The sequence below is a fragment of the Odontesthes bonariensis genome, chromosome 10 (genome assembly GCF_027942865.1).
Source record: "Odontesthes bonariensis isolate fOdoBon6 chromosome 10, fOdoBon6.hap1, whole genome shotgun sequence".
NCBI lineage: Eukaryota > Metazoa > Chordata > Actinopteri > Atheriniformes > Atherinopsidae > Odontesthes > Odontesthes bonariensis.
This window is the reverse complement of record NC_134515.1, coordinates 19,949,737-19,971,168: the sequence shown is the minus strand read 5'-3', so window position 1 is coordinate 19,971,168 and position 21,432 is coordinate 19,949,737. Positions and strand designations below refer to the sequence as shown.

General features: G+C 41.9%; 1 protein-coding gene across 3 annotated transcripts in view; it reads right to left on the bottom strand.

Moving 5' to 3' along the window:
* Positions 1–1,879: 1,879 nt before the first annotated feature.
* Positions 1,880–21,432, bottom strand: part of LOC142390913 (homeobox protein Hox-C4a) — a 33,017-nt gene continuing 13,464 nt past the window's right edge. Inside the window, exons 1-5 of one of the 3 annotated variants that reach the window (XM_075476790.1) lie at positions 14,220–14,857; positions 13,359–13,710; positions 4,611–4,754; positions 4,122–4,285; positions 1,880–2,972 (exon numbers count right to left, since the gene is read on the bottom strand). In XM_075476790.1, the coding sequence (XP_075332905.1) occupies positions 4,751–4,754; positions 13,359–13,710; positions 14,220–14,655 (792 nt within the window). In that variant the 5' untranslated portion in view covers positions 14,656–14,857 and the 3' untranslated portion in view covers positions 1,880–2,972; positions 4,122–4,285; positions 4,611–4,750. Of the gene's footprint in view, positions 2,973–4,121; positions 4,286–4,610; positions 4,755–12,251; positions 13,711–14,219; positions 14,858–21,432 lie in introns of those variants that run through there. The other 2 variants (XR_012770498.1, XM_075476789.1) reach the window with 2 other exon arrangements.

Here is a 21,432-nt window from a genome sequence, read left to right as displayed (position 1 = left end):
AGAGAAGTCTTCACGCACAGGGCATTTTTCAAGTCCAGCAGCAAATCTGTTTCACAACAGCTGCAAATGGGACAGTCAAGCATCAGTCATAGTAAAGGACAACATATTTTAAAATTAATGATGGGCCGTAACCAAAGCTGGTTTCATGGCAAACTACTACCAGCATCATTTATCACTTCAAAGAGCCACTTAATGCAATGCTAAAATTGTGAGTCTGTTTTAAAAAAATTACATGTAAGGATCTCTGGCTTTGCAGATCTTTCCCTCTAAGGACACACGTCAAGCTGTCGGAGGAGTCAAGTGAGTAAGAAGGAAATAATGACTTTAGCTGCTAACTAGGAGCTGCCTAATGTGAGAACAACTGGCTAACCTAATGTTGAGATGGATGTTGAGTGTTCCCCCTTGCAGTGGGGCCCTTAAGGGGAGGCTTTCCTTGACCTCTGGGGATCCCCCTTGACCCCCTGCATAGAATAACTGCACTCCAGTTGTGGATCCTCCTGGCTTTTAGTGTCTGCACGGAGAGCGTGTTGAGGAACCAGAGGTAAAGGTCCTTTTGAGCCTCAGCACCATTAGAACCATAAATCACCCAGCATATGCAAGAATCCCAGGAATCCAGCACTATCTGTTCCTTCTTTCTCACAATCCCCCCTCTTTTGGTCTCTCTGAAAGTGAGCAGATTTACAGGGAGGAGCTTTTTTTCCCTTTGCCTTTTTCTCTCTTGGCCTTTATTACTTTTCTCATGTCACCACATCTCTGAAAAAGATGTGGTGAACACTTCTCTGTATTTGATTCAAAATGTTCATGTCTGGGTGCCGTATGGGCTCCCCTGACAACTACAGAGATCTGCTGCAAATGGTGTCAAATATTTACCAAATGACAACTGATCCATGGGCTGATTATGAATTGGGAGCAAGAAGTCATTCTACCCAGGATCAGTTTCACCGCTTCCCATTTCATAGCTGTCAGTAGACCTCCATGACAGCTCATTCACTAAGACCACTGATATAAAACTGTCAGCATGCCCAAAATTTGTGTGCAGTTTTATTTGCAAAACTGATACTGAGGCTCACATTATCAAGTGTAAAGGAAAAGCTTGCTCCTTTATCATGTGAAGTTATAATCTTTGACAAGCAAAAGTGTTGAAACCCTGAAGCACAAGTGACCCACATCTGTCAAAAATGCCCTTTTTACTCGGTTAGACTCCAACATTTTGAAAGGGAAATTATATTTCTATGACACAGTTTGCGTTTGAGAATCCACTCTCCATAAAAGCACAGCGGATGCCAGTAAACAACTCTAAGTTGTTCTTTAACATAACATATTGTCATCGGTGATTGAGCGGTATTGGTCTCTTGTGGCCGTGTGACATGCTGGAAGGGCTTCCACGCTACACAACTAACATGCCCCTGAGAGGGAGGCCAGCCCCAACTTGCAGCACTACAATTTGGCTATTGAAAAGGCAAAGGCTGGGAAGGAGGAGGCAAGAGATCTTGTCATGGTGCCCAGTGGGTTTAGAGTTTGTGGTTGGAGCACTGGAAAGGCTGCCTTGTCTCAGTGATTAATGACGGGGAACTCTAAGGCAGAGGAGAGGGAGAGGTAGGATTGTGCAACTTGAATGCACGATACTGTAGAGTTTTCAATGAATCTAAAGCATGCTTTAATTTGATTACAGAATCCTTCTCATTTTTTTTTTTCCATTTGGGATCGAAACCAGGAATCTTCAATCATAAAATACTGCTGGAAAAAAATGATTTCTAATCAGCTATGAATTGGGTAAATACTGCACAAGGGCTACAGTTTTCCCCGATGCATTTATTAAGCATGTACAGTATATGACATCTCAATTAATCAAGAGCGGTATGAAAGATTTGTTGGATGTTTTAATGGCTTAACAAAAAATATAACATAATCCAATATGAACAGTATTCTGCTCATTTCACAGTTAAAGCATTTTACACAAACAACCTGCTTTTACAGTTCACAATGAAAAAGACTTCTAATGCAAAACATGACAATACACTTAGTTACCGTCTAAGAGAGGGAAATAGAAAAAAAAAATCCTCTCTCAGGTCTGATTCCCACATGTGTTAAACATGCAACTACACGAATGTTACACCCATAAAAGTATAGCACGAGACAATTATGTAATAATTGTTCCAATGTCTCCTGCATGCTGTGAAACATGATATGAGCCGCAAAAATGTAAAGACCAGCAGTCTTCAGTTGCTCTGACTGAGAAACATGAATGATATTGCTGTATCTCTCCTTTAATTAGGCTGTCTTCATATTGTTTAATTAAAATGTTACGTGAACAATGAAAGATTGGTTAAGGGGATTGCATTCCTGGGATGATGATCAGACACCCACCAGTATTTCATAAGTAAGTAAAAGTGGATGCATGATTGAGATTTTGATGAGCGCAGAAGAGATGGCCATTATGAGGCCTCAGGGCCAGTTTGAAATATCGGCATGCTGATGACCATCTACACCCTTTCGGCAGGGTGGTGGACCATTTGCAACAGAGGGAAACATGCAGTCTAGATGGGGCAGATCTGCAGGCTGAAAACACTGTGCACTACTGCTGTTGCTAAAGGAACTAAACAGGGAAGACATAGCACAATCCATGGAGTGCAGGTCTGAGGATGAAGAGGAAGAAGCTCTGAAAGCACATGCTGATGGGAGCCTCAGGTGGTCTGCACAAGAGCTTAGGCTGTAAGGAGGACTCTGTGAAAAATCTGTCGCTTTTCCATGCATGTGTTGCTTCTTGTGCCTCATCCTGCGGTTCTGAAACCAGATCTTAACCTGCCGATCGGTGAGCTGCAGCCCGGCAGCCATCTCCAGCCTCCGGCGACGATGCAGGTAAGGGCTGAAGTGGAACTCCTTCTCCAGCTCCAGCAGCTGGTTGCTGGTGAAGGCTGTTCTCTCCCTCCTCACTCGTCTGCCTGACACAGTAGCTGCCACACCTCTGCTGACTGATGGTGGAGGAAAGTACATAAAGAAAAGAAGATGTTAAAAGCAAGTGCCATGCATCTAACAGCTCCGTCCGGAAATGTACAGCCTCTAAAAGGAAACCTCAGGTGCCAGCCAGGCCCGTGTTAATTCTCAGCTAATCAACCTGAGACAATGTGGAGCCCTCATTTCTTATTCAGTTGTGCTTGAGACACCATAGAAGACTGGTTGTCTACTGTTTCATGTTTGGAGGGAAAGTTCCCTCCCAAAGAGGCAGTCTGGGGGAAACATCTGACGCCACTACGGCTGCCTGACAGGCCACATTAATCAGAGCGACACATGGAAGCAGACCTGTCAAATCCCCATCTCAGTCACTTAAAAGGTACCTTGGGAGCAACACTGAAAATAATCACCATTAGGGATTCAGCTTGACATGAATATGAGCAATACCAGGGCCCTGTTGATAACAACATGACATAGAGGGGTTAATGGATGTTTAATAAGACCTATAGTGAGTGCCTTAGAGAGAAAGCTGCACTCTTTAACATGGCAGACTCTTTTCTTTTTATATGCTGGCTTGTTTGTAGAACTATGACTGTGATAGCTATCTGTTTATGTGGAAAATAACAGCATCATTAGTATTACATTCAAGCAATCATGAATGAAATTGCTGTTGGTGCCTTTCTTTCATCACATAGATAATCTCTCTTTGAGGTTGTCTTCTGTTATCTTTTTGCAAATTGTTCAGAGATTTGTGATTGTGCACTAAAAATAAACTTACATACCCACCCTTTGGGGCATAGTATAATAGGACCCTATTTTGTATTTGTGTTAAGAAACAACAGAATGTAAAGTGATGACATTTGCCATTTAAAAAGCAGGATCCTCAGTTGCAAATTTACAGCCCATGTGCTGCAGCTCTTCTTATTTGAACATTTGCCTACAGGAGTGGTAGAACAAACAGTGCGTGACGTTAAATTTGTTTAACTGTGCTGCAACATTTTGCCATAGACTAAAAAGAAAGAGATGTCACATCCGTAGGGGACTTTAACAAGCTGTTTGGCAATCAGGATCCTCATTCCACTCAAAAAGTAGCAACAACCACGAATCATAACTATTCTATGTGTACTCAGTTCTTACCTTTAAAAGATTGTAAAGAAAAGTTTAGTTACCAGATTGTTCAGAGGCAGTTGTCCGTGGCTTCATCCATGGAAAAATCCCCCCTGAGTGGCAGATGGTGAGTAGACTGCAGCCCCTGCTTTTCATATCCTCCTTGCCCTTGGCATGACAGTGAAATGCAGGCTCCAGTGGGCACTCATGCGAGTTCAACCTGGAACTGAGAGAAGTAGAAGAGGTCATGTTTTGCTGTTTAAGTTCTGCCACATGGCCTCCTCCTCCTCCTTCACTATATCCCTCGTTTGGTTTTGGCAAATGTCCAGATCTCATTGCAAAACTGTTGCCATGCAGCTGCAGTGGGAGGGCATCAGACTGTTGGGGGTCCATGGAACCGGCTCATCAAACTGTCTAAAATAAAAATCAAGAGTCCCTCAACAGCAGTAAAGAGAAGGACCTCTATCGGTCTAATAACAGATCACAATTAACCTGAATGAATAAAGGCATGCGGAACAGTAAACCATGTGGAACATTTGAATAATATTTACCAGAAGGGTGCCGTGGTCACGTGTTGCCGTCCGCCAATGACTGAGCTCTGGAGTTGCAAAGTAATCCGCTGGCAACTTGGGGAGCCCGAAGAAGCTTCTGCCATATTTCTTCAGACATTTCTATGATCAGCCTGCCTTTCTTACCTAGGGATTAAAAAAAAATAAAAATCACTGCACGGAATATGAAAAGATGCGAAGAAATGTGTGATCAGTGGGCTAGAGAAAGAGGGAGATGCGTTTAAACGGAGAGAGGGAAATGGCAGACAGACAAAGATTGCACGTGTGGTGAGGAGCGTCTTATTAGAAAGTGAGCAAAGATTTCTTATAATATTGTAAATCCTTTGACAAGAATTGAAGGAGCCGACGCATGCAGCTGCACACCCTTAACTGTTTGGTGGTAGGTTTTCATCACAAAATGACGGCAGAATAAGAGTTGCTGCTACAGAAGCCATGTGTCTATATGCAATATAATTTACGGTTACGAGCTGCTTACAGAACACTTTTCTATTTTGCTGGAGCTTTCGAAAATTATTTGAATACATTTAGCTTTGTTCCACTTTCTACACACAAACATGATAACAAACATTGAGACTACCCCTGTTTTCATGCTGCTGGAGGCTCAGCCTGCAGTAAAGGCGTTTTAAGCCTTTAAAACTAAATTACAGGAATTATTTTTGATAACTTCATTTTCAACTAATTTAAGGGCGCATTATAAATCGGCGGGGTTTTGCTTTAAATAAGAGCATATGCTTATAACTGTCGGAGTGGAAGTGTAGCTTAATAGGATTCACTGGGAGTGGTCAAACAAAGGCATGACAGTCATTGCTGCACAAAGACAAAGGAGGCAATCATTAAAGATTTTTTTTCCTCTATAGGACGACTCCACTCATTTGCATTAATCAGGCATCACCGTACAGTATCGGTCGGTAGCTCTGTGAAGCAACATTGTGGACATGTTTTGATGCTCAATCCCGCTTGCTGCACGCCTGAATGGACAAAAGGAGGACATGTTCAGCACAGAGCTCCAATGTGCGCCCGTTTTCAACCACAGCGCTCAGCACACAATACACCACAGGGATCTGGAAATACAGACTGGCTATGAAGGAGCAATACACTTAAATAAAATATGGAATTTGCAACTTAATTTCAAAACCCCATAATAAATATTTTCAGGGAGATATTTTATCATTTATTTATTTATATATATATTTTGTACAAATAGCTACTGATTGTGGTATAACTGAGTTATTGTGTTTGGGGGGGGGACTCATAAAATGCGTTTGCTTAATTTCAGCAATGCACAAATATATGCAAAATGGATAAATAAGTAGAATAATGAATCCAACACAAGCATTTTTAAAAGTGCCCCCTCTTCCAGAGGGTTGAGAGAAGTCTGGGCCAGAATCAATCTTAGTTGAAGCAAGCTTCGGATATAGCCGAAGTTCCTTGTGGTGTTTCACTGCAACAAAGCTGTCTAGAAAGCCCTCTTTAGATGTCTCAGAGGTGATGGATTATGCACTCAGGGTTGCATAGCTTGGAAGGAGAGGAGCCGTCCTCCTTCTCTGTTTCACCCTTGCTGCCACTGTCGCCGAGGTTTTACCTGCAGCTCCAGAGAGCAAAGGTGTCTTTTAGAGTTTTACTTTAATTTCAGTTCCAACTGATGGCATGATTGAGCTACTTCAAAGCCACACGGATGCCCCTACTGATTGACTGATTGACTTGATATATGTATATGATCATTTGACTATTGTTGGGCCCCAACTTTGGACAATTTAAGACACTGGAATATTCTGTTTATTTTAGCTTTTAATTGTGGGCAATATGACTAAAGCAGTGGCCTCGTGTTGTACTTCCAGTGCTCTTTAGGCTAAATTGTAAAATCACTGCAGTCAGTGTCAGGATCAGGTGAAAGTACAAAAATGTGACATCTGCTTCTGTCTAGTTTGAATATAATTGCCCAATAATTATTAGGATTATAATTGTTGTTATTATTATTAGCATGGTCGTTATTATTATTATTATAAGATAGGGAGGTTCACCCCAGGATTGAGTGAAAAGTAATTAAATTCGTTTAGTTTTCCTCGCCTCACACCCCTGAACACACTCTCTGAATTGAAGATAGAATCCATGATATACTGGCTCAGCAAGACCATAATTTAGCTCCTCCGCGCCTCCACCACAATTCTCCGTGAACTCTGTTTGAACCGCCTCACTGGCAATAAATCATTTTTCTCTCTCACACAAAAGCGCGCCGGTCGCTCGGGGTGTCAACCCTTTTACAATTCCTCCTTACCTTCTGCGCTCTCTCGCCTGCTGACACAAACAACCGAGGAAATTGTCGATAAACTTTTATTTTTCATACCAATAACCCACAGAGAGATCGGAAAAGGGGAAATGTCTGCAGCTGCACACGGGAAGCGAAATCGGGCGAATGCAGCACTATGCTTTTATTTTCCTTTGCCATAAATTAAACATTAATGTAATATATATTCCTTACACCAAAATAAGCAAGAATGTTGTTTTTTTCAGGGCTCAAGGGAGGCACGGATCAGTTAATGCATGTCCAGGGGACAGAGCTGCACAGATAAGGGGAGACTGAGAGAGAGCTGGGGAGAAGACGTTAATGGGCAGAGGATGCTGTCGGTTAAAACGGTGCATACAAATGGCGCTGCCAGAGCAAGGAGAAGATTTATGGGCCCGGTGCCCTATATTGCTGTAAACAATGCAGAGTGAAATGAAAGGACCAGAGTTTGCAGACTGTTCTTCATAAGGAAGGAGAAGACACACGTTGTCAATTTCCCAAACAAGTGCCGACTTTTGTAAGCATGTGCATTAACGTGTAGCATTAATGTCGGCCTGTGCGTCACACCAGCCCTCCGTAAAGCCTGGCCTGTCCGCTGCAGAGTGGAGGCAAACATTACTCCTGCAGCTTGGAAAAGTGCAACTTGAAGGTGACACTTGGATATAACTTCTTTCCCCTTAAAATATTTTTTTTAGGTACACATACATTCATGCACTTAGACTATGTAGGCAATTTGACAACACACGATATTTTTTTCTTTTCTTTTCTCTTTCTTTCTTTCATTCTTTCTGTTTCCCCCCCCCCCCCCCCCCCCCCCCCCCCCATATACTTCACAATTCAATCTGGCGTGTATCTAAATAGCACAACACTAAAGGCACATTTTCGCGCGTGATTTGGGCTCATTTTAAGCTTTTTTGTCATTTTTACAGTGCAACCTGACAGGTGAAGAGGTAATGGTTGTTCGGAGCAGGGTGTCATTCCTAGAAAGTACCAGGAGTAAAATGATTCGCGAAAAAAATGTAGAGGCACGCAACGTCACTTGATGTGTTACATGAGACCTGGCTGTGGAGCTCATATGCTCAATCAAAACTAGTTTGTTTGGGTTGAATGTTGATAAACAAAGCCCAAATATAATTTTGCATCACATGTGATCGAGTGAGTTTAAGCTGACAGTTCTAAGAAAATCCATTTCTTTTATTTTTGTTGTTTTAGATCAAAACTTGTTCATCAATCTTGGACATTTTTGCAATGTGAACGTGGAGGGAGGGGTTGTGTTTTTTTAGTTTTTGGTTTCACTTTGTTCCCCACATAGTCTATCATACAGTAAGTAATCTGTTATGATGGCATTTATAAATGTAAAACTACAGGGGTAGTCCTCAGAGTGCTCCAAGTACACATCGCTGCAGCTTAGATGCAACTGGTGGCCACGTCGACGAATCATTGTAAAATGAAGAAAAATGAAAATAAAAATCAAATCACTTATCCCACGTAGTTGTAGATCTGTAGTGTCAGGATTGCACATTCACATCACCTCTGCTGATGAAACGTTAATAACATAACCATAACTCAGTCTAGTGAGTATCTGGGCCCCTGGTGACACATTCAAGGGAGGGAAATGACTGTCATTTTTAGGGTCCTCAACGATGCAGCAAATAGGCAAATTAAATATTTCTCAGCGAGGCATTATGATGACATAAAATACACCGATATGTTCAGCCGCACCATCATTTCTATGTGATGTAAAGTCCACACTGGGAGTGTTTATCCAGGCTGCACTCGTCCCCTGCTTCAAACGTTCGCCAAGCGCTGACGGTAAATCTTTTCAACATTTCTGATAGGTTTTTGAAATCTAACTTTTATGGAAATGAATACCACTCCACCTCCAACGTAGGCGCGTGTACGTACATGCGCTGCTGCAAGCTGGTGCATTTGCTCCCTTGAGGGAACGGATGGGAGAGAGATTTACGGATTTATGACACACCCACTGCTGGTCAATGAGAAGCAGCCTCTCCGTCCCTGGAAAATAGCAGCGTGACCCCTGTTTCAACCCTGGGCCTTAATGCAGCTGCTATGGCCGCCGTTCAAACACACCACACACATAAACAATGCTTCGGCTCCGCACCTTTCCCCACAAACCAAAGTGGCAGAATGAGACACTTACCTGAGAGGAGTGGACAAACATGTGTCGCTGCTCAGCCTGGCGCAGACAATAAATGCTGGTCATAACTCACGTGAGCGCCAGAGCAGCTGCTCATTTCTGTTTTGTACTTGTTCAAATATTTCGATGGGTGCTTATGTAAAGTTTTTATATCTTCCGAGAGAGAGAGAGAGAGGGGCCTCGCCCGAGGTGCTCCATAAATCACAGGGAGCCTGCAGCGGTGCAGTGTGGGCTGGAAATCATGTGTGTTTCAACAGATTCAAGTCTGAGAACCAGCTACAGCTGAGTAAGTGTTTAGGAATTTAAACAGTGAAATTCAAACAAACAAAAGAAATGCACCATACTATGCAAGCTGGAGGGGTTAAAAAAGACACCACCTCTCAAAGTTAACCCACAGATTCGGCTTCGAGCAGAGGGCTTGTAAAGCTTTAAATCAACATACTTATTCTAGACTTCAAGAATCACATACTCATTCATAAACAAGACTGAAGGCAGAGGACGTTGTTTGGATGGATAATATCTCTCGCATTCATGTTGATTCTCTGACAGATAAGAGCTTGGCTTTGAAATACGGGTTGAATTAACAACATGCTTGCTCAGACCATGTGAAAAAAAGTAGACTACAGACGTTTTTTTTTGTTGTTGTTGTTGTTGTTGTTGTTGCTGTTGTTTTTTTTTTTTTTTAATTATCACATCTAACGAGGATAACTATCAATGTAAATACCAAGAAAGGTTGTGGCGTTGGTGGCGGCACGACGTCAAAAAACAGAAATGTGAGACATTATGCTGATTTATGACGACAAACGAGGGGTTTCTTTGTAGAGATTACAATGCAAATCTCAGGTTTAGTTTTACACCAACCCAAAGAAAGTCCAACAAAGCTATAAAGGAAAGTCAAATTCAAATTACACAAACCCTCATTTACAAGAGCTCAAACAAACGGTCCATGTGGTCACTGTTCGGAGTGTACAATCTGAGCTTCACCTGCAGCTTTGAAGACATGACAGGGAGGATGAAGGATCAAATGACACAGTGACACATTGGCCTTCGCTGTCAGCTGTTAATCTTGGAAGACAAGCTGTGGAATATTTTTCCATCAACGCTGAAAGTTTGGTCCTTGCCACAGAAGAAAGATGTTAGCCAAATGATACAAGTGGAGTGTTGAGGGTGAAACAAAAGTAAAACATTTTCAAATAAAATTAGAAAATAATGGCATTAATTTTTCTTCACCAGTCATAGCACACGGGTCAGTTTAAGGATTGTCAGCGTTCAAAAGCTAAATACACTGGGAGAAGTTTGCAAGTGCGTAAAACTAAACGTTTGAGGGGAATGTGGAGTCTCATTGGAAGGTTTTTCTGAGCAGAAACTTCAAGGTCCCGGTGCATAAACTAATCACACTGAACCAAGTGTCCCAATACTGTCAGAAACACCTATAATTGGCAGCTCACTTCTGAACACAGGAGCCAACCTGGGACCAGTTAGTCGTTTAAGTATAAGTCACGTGAGCACACAGAGTTGAACTATTTTTACTGCGTCTTTTTTAGGGGCCCTGCGGGACTGTCACTAATCACTATGTAAAAAATGTTGTTTGTTTTTTTCAATCCTGCTTCTAAATTTAACGGCTAACTGCGAGCAACCAGCTTGCATAAAAAAATCTGCTACGATAAAAACATTGAATATAAAATACTTTTTTGTTTTTGTTTTAGTATTTCAAAAACCATTTTGGACAAGATCGAATGAGGCTCCAGACAAAGTAGGCGCGTATTTGGGTGTCCTGAAGATCTGCTGGATGCAGAAAGAAGGACTTGTCCGTGGGTTCAACGCTGTCTGATGTCACCCTTTTAACAAAGGGAGCAGCACATTCAGTGATGCCCCGCTGCAGGCCCCTCTATAGACTCGACGCAGAAAAATCCACAAAGAAAGCCTAGGCCAAGGGGGACCAGCGAGGGTGCACACAGAAGGTACACGTATAGTGAGTGAGTCAGGTCACAGGGTTGGAGAGGTCGGCCATCCAGACTGAAATGAGCCTAATGGGACAGAAAATGTGTCCTCGAGGTGAACTCGGCCTTCTCCTATTTCGCCCCCAAACTTCAATGAAGTACCTTTTCAGCCTCGCGACATGGAGGCGACAGGGCCTAGAAAAGGGCTGGAGGGATGCTGCGACTGTGGCGAGCACATTAATTTCTCTAATCTGTCCAGCAACATAAAGGCTTCTGGATTCATTTTTCAGCGCCGTCTCATCGCTATTCTAGTGACTTTCCCAAACCACGTCCCAAAAGCAGATTTTAACATCTGTTCCCGTTAAAGTGGTCTTTTCTGGAGTGCAGCTACAAATTCACATTTGTGGAGAGTGGTACAGATTTCAGCATGGTAGATAACATTTGATGGGATAAAAAACCGGCTATCTTCAGGGCTGTTTTCCAGAACATAATACAAAGCTCTGCGGTGAAAGATTGATGATGGAGAATATCTATTCCCTTTGTGTTCCTTTGCCTCCCACTAAGCAAGGCATTTTATAAGACCTATTCATGTCACAGTTTCAATAATCTATCAAATTCTTGCGCGTCTTTGGGTTTAAGTCATGTTTAAACTCCATCTGTCCAAAAAAAAAGAAGAAGAAAAAAGAAAAGAAAAAGTGGGCTGAAAAAAAGGAGAAACAAGAAAAAAATCGTAAGACTTGTCAGTTGAAAGTGCAGTTTGAGTGATAACTTTCTCAATCCAGCAGGTCTGCAGCTGTAAAACAGCCCTACAGTCCGGTGAAAGGCGCAGGATGACGTTGCACAGTGTCTCCTTAAGCGCCGTTTTTTGAAAGAGTGGGGTTTTGTATTCTCGCGAGTTGCTGCAAACCATGGAGGTAAAGTGCACTAGGGAGTCAAAACAAAAGGTGTTTCTACAAGCAGAACGCATAGAGTGAGCACACAAGGAAACATCCCTGCGGCCAGAACCTGATAACAAAGGTCAGCCAGTTAACCGCAGCACCCTCCTAAGATTTAACCAACACCACAAGAGGCATTACATTGGATCTATCGGCAGTTCACGACTTTATTTTATTTATTTATTTATTTTCACATATGAAAACCCAGTCGCATGGCGCAGTGGAGAATAGAAAAAGCAGGGCCACTAGTCGTGTTACAAAATGAATAAGAATATTATTACAACAACCTATAAACCACAACACATTACAAATGTACTCTAAATGAACCGCATGCATATTTGTGTTGAAGTCAGGGAGACGGAAGCAAAGGGCTTCATTTGTGGCACCAGCACAGGCAGTGCAGTGTGGACTGGAGGGCCTCAGAGGCTTGTCTGTAGCGTTAATTGAATGCCCTTCAGACTGATGAGGTTGTACGTATAACGCACAGCGTAAACTACTTCTTTTTCATATTTCAGAAACAACTTCAGTCCATTAGACGTGAGGCTTTAAACAAAACGTGCACACGCACTCATTCCCACACACACGCCATGTTTGTACACATTGCTAATTCAAGGGCGCAAAAAAAAGAAGAAACTGAAGGGTTGAAAACTCAGTCTGAAAACACAGTGATTCTTACTTCCCTCATAAAATGTTCTATATTTACACATATGTACAGTGTTAAGAAGAACCTCCACTCTATAGTCGTAGACCTCACCATACCTTAAATGAACTTCGAGCAAACGTTATGTAAAACTAGTAGACACTCACTGTTTTATTGACCAATATGATTAGCACAAGTACACTAAACTCCGTTTATTGCATTTCACAATAATCTGCTTTTGAACGGTCTAAACACAACAACAACACCACAAAAACTAAACTGCAGATCAAAAATCCTGTTTCTGAAATACACGAGGCAATTCACATGGTTGTAGTCCTAAACACACAAGTTCAAGATCAATGGTGTGTTCCAGCTTTTTTATATACCAAAAATAATTATTATTATAGCGATATCCTTCCAGTGTTGTTTGAAATAAATAGATTGTGCATTTTACCTTGGGCAGCAGGGCAAAAGAATGGCCCACAATAACATTTTGATAAAATGTAATTTTTTTTCTACTTTTTCCTCCTTCATTCAAAACATTTTTTTAATAAAAAACATCATAATAATTGAACTTCAAATAAATTAAACCCTGTGTCACGTAAAAATAATTCATCGGTGTTCGCAGTAATCCATGCCATATAACATGCATTTTATATAACTTTGGACTTAAAGGAAACCGCACATGATAGCTAAGAAAACAAAATATATAATTGTTCTATAAATAACCAGTTCTTTGTCTACCCCCACTCTTGGTTCGTGGTTTTTATAACCTGGTAATATCCTCGCCATGCTGTGCTCCGGTGAGTTCGTCGGGGGCCCCAGTGTTAGTGGCCGAAGCAGCGGCCACTCCGCCGGCTGCTGAGCTTGTGTTGGACCCGGAGGAGGAGGAAGATCTCACTTTGGTGTTCGGGAGCCTGTGATCCTTTTTCCATTTCATCCTGCGGTTTTGAAACCAGATTTTAATCTGTCGCTCGGAGAGAACCAGGGTGTGTGCGATCTCGATGCGCCTCCGCCGTGTTAAATATCGGTTATAGTGGAATTCCTTCTCCAATTCTAAGACTTGCTGCCGGGTGTATGCTGTCCGAGACCGCTTTGGCTCCGTCCCATTGTAAGCAGAGTTCACTGGAAAAGGGAGAAGTGGAGAGAAAGAGAGACACAGAAGGGAGGAAAGGAGGGGTAAACAAGAATCGCCTCAACTGAGATATGGCTCCAAAGATTTATTGGACATAAATGTTTAGCTGTTTGAGAAATTTAAATGGGAAGTTAAGAACTTCTCAGCGTAATGAGAGGACACTCACATCCAACCATGTTCTAAATTATTAATGCAAGATTACAAAGCTCAGTTTTTTTTTTCTTATTCATTTCTCCCCCTCTCTTCGTCGCGCAATACATAACAGCAGAAGCCACATGGTGATACGGCTGCCCTGAGTATACCTCGGCTATAAAATTTATGGTGGGTGTAATTACCAATGCCGAGTCGTAAATCCGCCTCAATTGTGCCATTTCAAAGGCTTCCCTGCTATCGGAGCAGGGGCTGGCAACGAGATGGGAGTCAGAGGGACAGATAAAGGGAGGGAAAGGGAGAGAGCAGCATGAGGAGAGCAGGGAACATAAACACACAAGTTTCCTACCAGTGCTGACGTGAATTTTCTTCATCCATGGGTACACCACAGGCTGTTTGGAGGAGGCTGTGCTGTTTGGATGCTCCGGGGTAGCTTGGTTGCAGGCGGAGGTTGCGGCCGGTGGGGTGGCAGGGGACATGGACAACTGTGGGGTTTCACATGAAGCAGGTTGCCCTTTTCCTGTCAGCAGGTGCGCAGAATGGGGTACTCCATGTCCCCTTGGCGTGTCAGGCTCAGGGATGCTTGCACAGTTATACTGGCGCTCTTGGTAGCTCGCCCGCGGAGGATATAACTCCTGGTGGTGATGCTGGTAGCCAGTGTCCCTTGCGCGGCTGTAATATTCTGGACTATGCTCAGGGATGTAGTTATTTTGCGAATATTCCTCGCATGGAGGAAATTTCGGATCAATGTAGTTAGACTCCATCAAATACGAGCTCATGATCATTAATTTCTGGAGTGGAAAATAATTTTTCTAGCTTTGTCGTTTTTCTGCTCCATAAAGCCCTCCTACTTGCGAGCAGCCCTGTAAAGTTACTTTAACCACGTGACCCAATGGCCCAATAGCAGAGTAAGAGGTAGTTCCCGGATAAGGAACCAGAGGTATTTAGCATACCTACAGTCGCCATTGTGGGCACAAAGCGCTCTCTCTCTCTCTTTTTCTGTGTTTCTGTCTGTCTCCCCCTCCTTCTCCTTCACCACCCCTCTCTCTCCCCCCTCCCTCTCTCTGGTTGTATTACCAAGGCAATTGATCTTGGGGACAAAACTAGTAGCTGCTGACCAAGGAAAAAATAAAACAGGCAAAATTCACTGGTCTCAATTATTCAAAGGGACAATGGTTCGCCAAGGATAAGGCACTACAATAGCGAACCAATCATTTTGTTAGTTTGCATGTCTTATGTAAAGGTTATCTGCTAATTAATGGAGTCACATTCTTTACCAACAGCACTTCAGCTGTGAAACAGATTACGGTCCATTAATACAGTTACGAATTAGAGCTGCCTGTGTCTGTAAAGAGGTACTCCTAAAACCATTTGAGTACTAAAGCTAGGTAGGTTGTGACTGTCAGGGTGCACCGGAGAGGTGATGCTCTGGGGGTGTGGCTGAATTTAGAAAACATGGCTTGATCATTCATAAAGCCGGTCAATACTAGACATGAAGAGACAGCTGCCTGGAAAAAAAAGAAGTTTTTCCTCCCACACAAATTTTGAAATAACATTTTTCTTTCAGGTTCTTCAACAAAAAAATTTGCATCTGTTTTATGTTAAGTTTTGGCGAGAAAAACAATGACAATGCGTCTGATTGAGATTCCGATTCAGCATAATTCCCCAAAAAAGCTGTCAGGGTAGTCAAAATATGTGTGAACCAAAGGTGTTGCATGATATTTGAAAAAAGTAACAAACTGTTAACAGTAGTAGTGTCATGTTGGTCCTACTCTATGGTACACAAAGAAAAAAGTAGACAAGCCAAACTTTAAACTCAAATAATAACTTGCGCCTCTTAAAAGTTCAGTGAAAACATTATTTATGTAAAGTTTGATTTCATTGTGAGTATTTTGATGCCACCTGCAAAATGCCATAGAACTGCAAAAATGTTGCAAAAACAGATCAATGCTACATATTACAACACATCACAGAGCACGGTGCAGTGATGCCACAAACCTGACAACTTTGCAGCACAGTAACATCATTCCGAGGCCACAAATCTGTCAGGACTGAAACCAGAACAACCGTGATGTCACAAACCAGGGAGTATCAGAAAGCTATGATCTGTTGACTTAACTACAGAGGACAAGTGTTATGTAATTTTTTTGTGGTTAAGCAAAAAATCCATGGAGCCCCCTTCTGGAGCAATGCCACATCTTAGTGACACATTTAGCAAACCTTATAGGGAAGCTCTTAGAGATAAATAAATAAATAGAGATCAAACGCTTCAGCACTTGCCTCCCTCTGACAAAATCACTGCACTTGGCTACATTATTTCACTATCCTCACGACTACAACTGATAAGCCCTTGTCTGCAACTTTTCTGCACATGATGTGAGCTTAAAAAGAAACAATAAATGAATAAACTGCATCTGGGCGGGGACTAGTGTTAGTATGACACAGCACATAGGAGCTGTAAGCCATATTCCATATAGAAAGCACATAGAAAGAGTTCAGAATTCCTTAATATCCGTATAAATAACTGATACACATAGGCCTACAGAAATGGCTACACTATATTTTATATGTATTTTAAACCTCTCTGGGCCTCTTTGAACTGTCCAAATATTTTAGATTTACAGAAATATTTCCTCCCACCTGGAAATCCTTTCCTCTACATGTTACATGCTAATCCTGACTGAGGCCCTGACCATGAGCTAGGCTACATTACTGGTGGTCTCCCTTCATATTGTAAACTGATCCTGCCTAGCTGTTTAAGCTTGTCACATGCTCTTGGTTTCCCATTCTTATCTCAGCCAGTTGTATACAGTGTGAGCTTGTTACTCTAACTCCCTGACATCTGAGCAGTCTATCCTGCCAATGTGACTTACACATATAATAATGACAATAATTACGATAATGATGATAATAATCAGAAAAAGAAGAAGAATATTTATTAATAAATACTAGGGTGCTGCTTGAAAAACATTGGGCCTGCACAGATGTGTCTGCCCGTCAATATTTTGGTCAAAAGCACCACATTGGAAATCAAAGGATCTATTGTCACAACAAAAATTGCATAATAAGGTTAAGAACGACGTGAAACTGCATATCATATTTCTGGCTGTAGAGTTTGTAAAGAATGCGCACGACATTTCTATTACCCCTCGCGAGGATGTTAGAGGGGTTTTATAGAGCAATAAAAGCCGTAAATCAGTCACTTTTAAACGACCCCTGGTTTCTAACGTGTTTTACAGGGTCTGACACAGTAGTAGCCGCCCGCTGCACACATGGCTTCACTCTCTGTGGCCTACCTACACAGTCCATGGCTGTTTTGGACTATGAATACATTATGTGACAGTGTTATTGCATCGTGCAGGCTGCACGTATCATCGCTGGTGCTTGTACTGTGCCTGCAAAAGCAGGAGGGGAATAAAAGCCAGAGAGACGTGAGGAGAAGTAGATGCAGAACGATCCATTGGCCGGCGCGTGGTATTTCAGTTGCCCATGTATTCCTGTAGAGACGTATTTGCGATTGTTTTTACTCCACACAAATTCGGTTCTACAGGGTACATATAGACAACTAATGTGTTTTAGGTTTGACGCTGCAAGAAGGGTCTGTCGGGTAAACAAGCAGGTTATCATGTCTGACATCTAAGTGGCATGCATTGCAGGGAGGTGCTATAACACAGTCCACTGCTGCCATAGAGGAGAAATATCTCAGAAAGCATGTGCCAAAGCGGGCGTTGTTTATCAGGAATACTGAAGCCACAAACATAAACGTTCTCTGCTATTGGAAATATCTTCTCCCCCCCAAAAGAACATCCGTGCGCACACACATATGCCTACACACACACACACACACACACACACACACAGAAGCAGAGGACAGAGGGGTCTCTTTTCTCAACATTCAGACTCTGTCTTTGAGGTGGCTCCTGTATGAATATTCAGCCACAAACACACAGGACACAAAGGGACGGCGTGACAGCGCAGATGAAAAATAAGTTTCCATTGTTCCCAACCATTTCTTCTGCTTGCTATTACCATACTGACCGCTCGGTAACCTTTCTTCCTGCCACTCTGGGGGCTAATGAGAAAAGCCTTGGATGAAAAATGCAATTTCTGACATGTGACCTGTTTCGAGGTTATTAAAAACAGAAAACATGCTCAGATTGTGAATCAATAGAAATTGATCACAGTGGAGGTGCGCATGGGACTTCAAACACCGTCAAAAATGTCTAAATCTGAATATGTCTGTGCTGGCATCACTTTGATGTATTTGTTTTTTAACATTTGTGTTATCATATTTTATTAATCTTTTCAATTTTTATTGTAAGATAGCTTTTTCGGCCAATAAGCATCAAACTGTCTTAGAAATGGCTACAAAAAGTGAATACTGCCGTATTAATATCCTTTGCCATATACTGATCTATTTACATACTGTTTGCTGTGCACCCAGCCGGTGTGAAAGAGCTGCACGCACGCACACTCCCTCTCTCCCCCTGCGCTCTGGCGAACGCATTTTAATATTAGTTAGACAGCCTGACCCGCGTTTCACCCCTCGTGTTTGACTGGTTCCAATAGTTCACTGCCAAGGATTATTGATGGAGAGACAGCAATGAATTCTTTCTTCCCACAAATGGCTTTCAGATCGTGCACCTAGTTCAATAACTAGTTATAATGTAGAAGTAGAAAAAATGAGACCCTCAGGCGGACTAATTTGATGTTTCATTTGTTCATTTGAGAGATTGTGAACCCCCCCCCCCCATACATACACACTGCAAAACAGCTGCACAAGCGTGTTCACACATGTTACACGTGTAAACAAAGTAAAGCTGTGTAAAAATATGTAGAGGTCGCTCTGTCTGTTTGTGGCTGATTTTAATTTGGTGGCCGAGTACCTGACCTGGATGTAAGCAGGGCAGCGATACTGTGCTCCCTGATGAAAATGGTTACGATGCGCATTTAATCAAACCCATAACCTAACAGCCTTTGCGCACTTACTCTACCCAGGTGTAATAACGTTAGGCTGGATGGTCCAGCTAAAATAAAAATAGTTTTAATGAAGTGCAGACGCTAATTTTACATGAATAGTCTTTAAAAGCCAGGGGAGCAAAGGTGGTTCTAGAAACCGTAACCCCCCCACATACGCCGCTGCTTGGCTTTGCTGCAGTGTTGTGGTTCATTACTCCACTGTCAAATAACTTCCGAAACAACAGTTCTTCTTTTCTGATTATTAATTAGATCAAATGAAGCTCTTAATCAATCTAATTCTTGATATCGAAACAAGAAAATCCCTAAAATGAAATAAATAAACAAAGGCCAGATGTCAGAAGAGACAGCTGCTTGCCTTCAGCCAAATTACAGGCTCCACCACGAAGGTTCACTCCTGACTGAAGTCAGGTGGATATGCGTGGGGCGATGTTACACACTTACTGATAAATCCACGCCTGCACTCATTTTGACCCGACGGGGTGTCTGAAACAAAAAAAAGAGAGAAAATGTTCATTAAGAAAGGCCCAACGAGGCTCTGTTCCAGATAATCTTTTTTTTAAAGTAAAGAAACTTTTTTTAATCCAAATGGTGCTATTCCACAAGTTGTCGAATCAAACATTTTGATTCCTGGACACATATTAGATAAATGAATTATCCGAAATCTCTCTAAATTAATTCAGTGAGGGTCCCATTTCCAAAGTCGCGTTTACAGGCGAAATATATGTCGAAATCAGCTCGGACTCTTTGTACCATATTAAGCTCTTTGCTCAATTTAAAATCTCAACCCCCAAAAAAGTTTTGAAATGGTAATGAGATAAATCCAAATAAATATTAATATATATCTATATGTGTATAGCTAAAAAAAAAAACATTAGGCGATTTTGAAAACATAGCTTATATTTTTCCTACTTTTAAAGTCAAATTGTTAAGAAAACCAAAAAAAAATAAAAAACACACACTAGAAATGAGCAGAAAGAAATCATTTTGCAACGTTGCCATATCATTTTTTTTTGTAAGTCTTAACCTGATGATACATCTGTCTCCAACGTCCTCTCTCATCTCACAGGGAGGCTGTGCTAGAAATATCTCTGACACGTATGAGCTCCTGCAGAACAGGGACCGAGGACAGACATTTAGGACGGGTCGTTTTCATACAGCAAAACTAAATTTACAAGGTGTTTTTGGGGGGGTATTTCCTTGGGCAAATGTGCTATGAATAGAAATCCCTGGACTTCAGCGCCGATGAATTATGGCGCGCAGTCAATAAAAAAAAATCACGACTTTGTCTTCAAATCGCATTCTTGCCGTGTTCCGAAACTAAGTAATGGAGCTTTATGGTTCTTATTTGGACAAAGGGAGTTCTGTGCTCACCCGGAAATGACCTCTGCAGATTGAATGATGACGATGTCAGCTCCACAGGTCAAAGAAAGGAATACAAGAGCACAGTGAAAACGGATGTTTACGCCGTTTCACTTTTATGATGGGGGTTATTGGATTACTCTGAGCAGGGGCTGTTTTAGGATTAAACTATATCTTTCGGTCAAGTTTAGCATTGGCTGGAAAGTCACAAGAATGACATCATTTCGATACAGTGACTAGGATGATTTCAAAATGTGTTTCTGTTAAGAAAATTAAACCATCAATTTGTTTTTGACCAACCAAAAAGAAAAAAAAATAGTCTGGGAATTACTGATTATTTCCTGGTTCTGGAAGTACAAAGAATTAAAAAATGAAAAATATGAATAAAAAGCTAGTGCGGGGGGAGCGAAACAGAATCAAATCTCTGGCAGAAATGACCTCTGCAAGATACCATGGCTTGGACATGATACCCCCACAGTGCATCACTCACACAGGAGCATGTTACACAGTGCCCCCTATTGAAAGTGTACGATTGATCCTGAACACCTGAAAGCAAACCTACAACTCTATCCTGACACAAACATTCTGCACCGAGGGCAGCTCAATAAGACGGAAACCAGCAAGTGACAGGCCACAGGAAACATACCAGCAACGTCTAATTTCGATGAGAGTTTAATATAAAAATAATCCTTTTCATTTCTGTTCATGGCAAATATCCCCTTCATTGGCTCCTGAATCTGCATCACTGTTTGCAGGTGCATCCCGGCTGCACCATGCGCCTGTCAGCTTCCATAAAACTCACCAGACTTGATACCAAAATGTGCAATTCCACACATTGAATAAGCACAGAGCGCTGTTTCATGCTGAAACATACGGGTAATTAAATAATGTGTCCAACAAAGGCACGGAAAATGTTTGCGGATAAAAGATCCCACTGTCCCACCAGTCTCCAAACTGATCAGATCCGCAAAATCTGTCTATGGGATGAGGTAACAAGCCAAACAAGAAGAGAAAATAGATATTTATATAGGAACGTTAAAAGAACATTTTGATCTAAAGTTTACACCCAGACTGTTTGGGTTTGACTTTGGATCGTGGCAAAATTACACTGCAAGAATTGTTGATGGAGACACGACCTTCCAACAACACGACGCCAGCTCACCAGCACAAACAGTACAGCTGTTTCAAGGTGAAACAATAAAGCCAGCTATTTTGACGTTTTT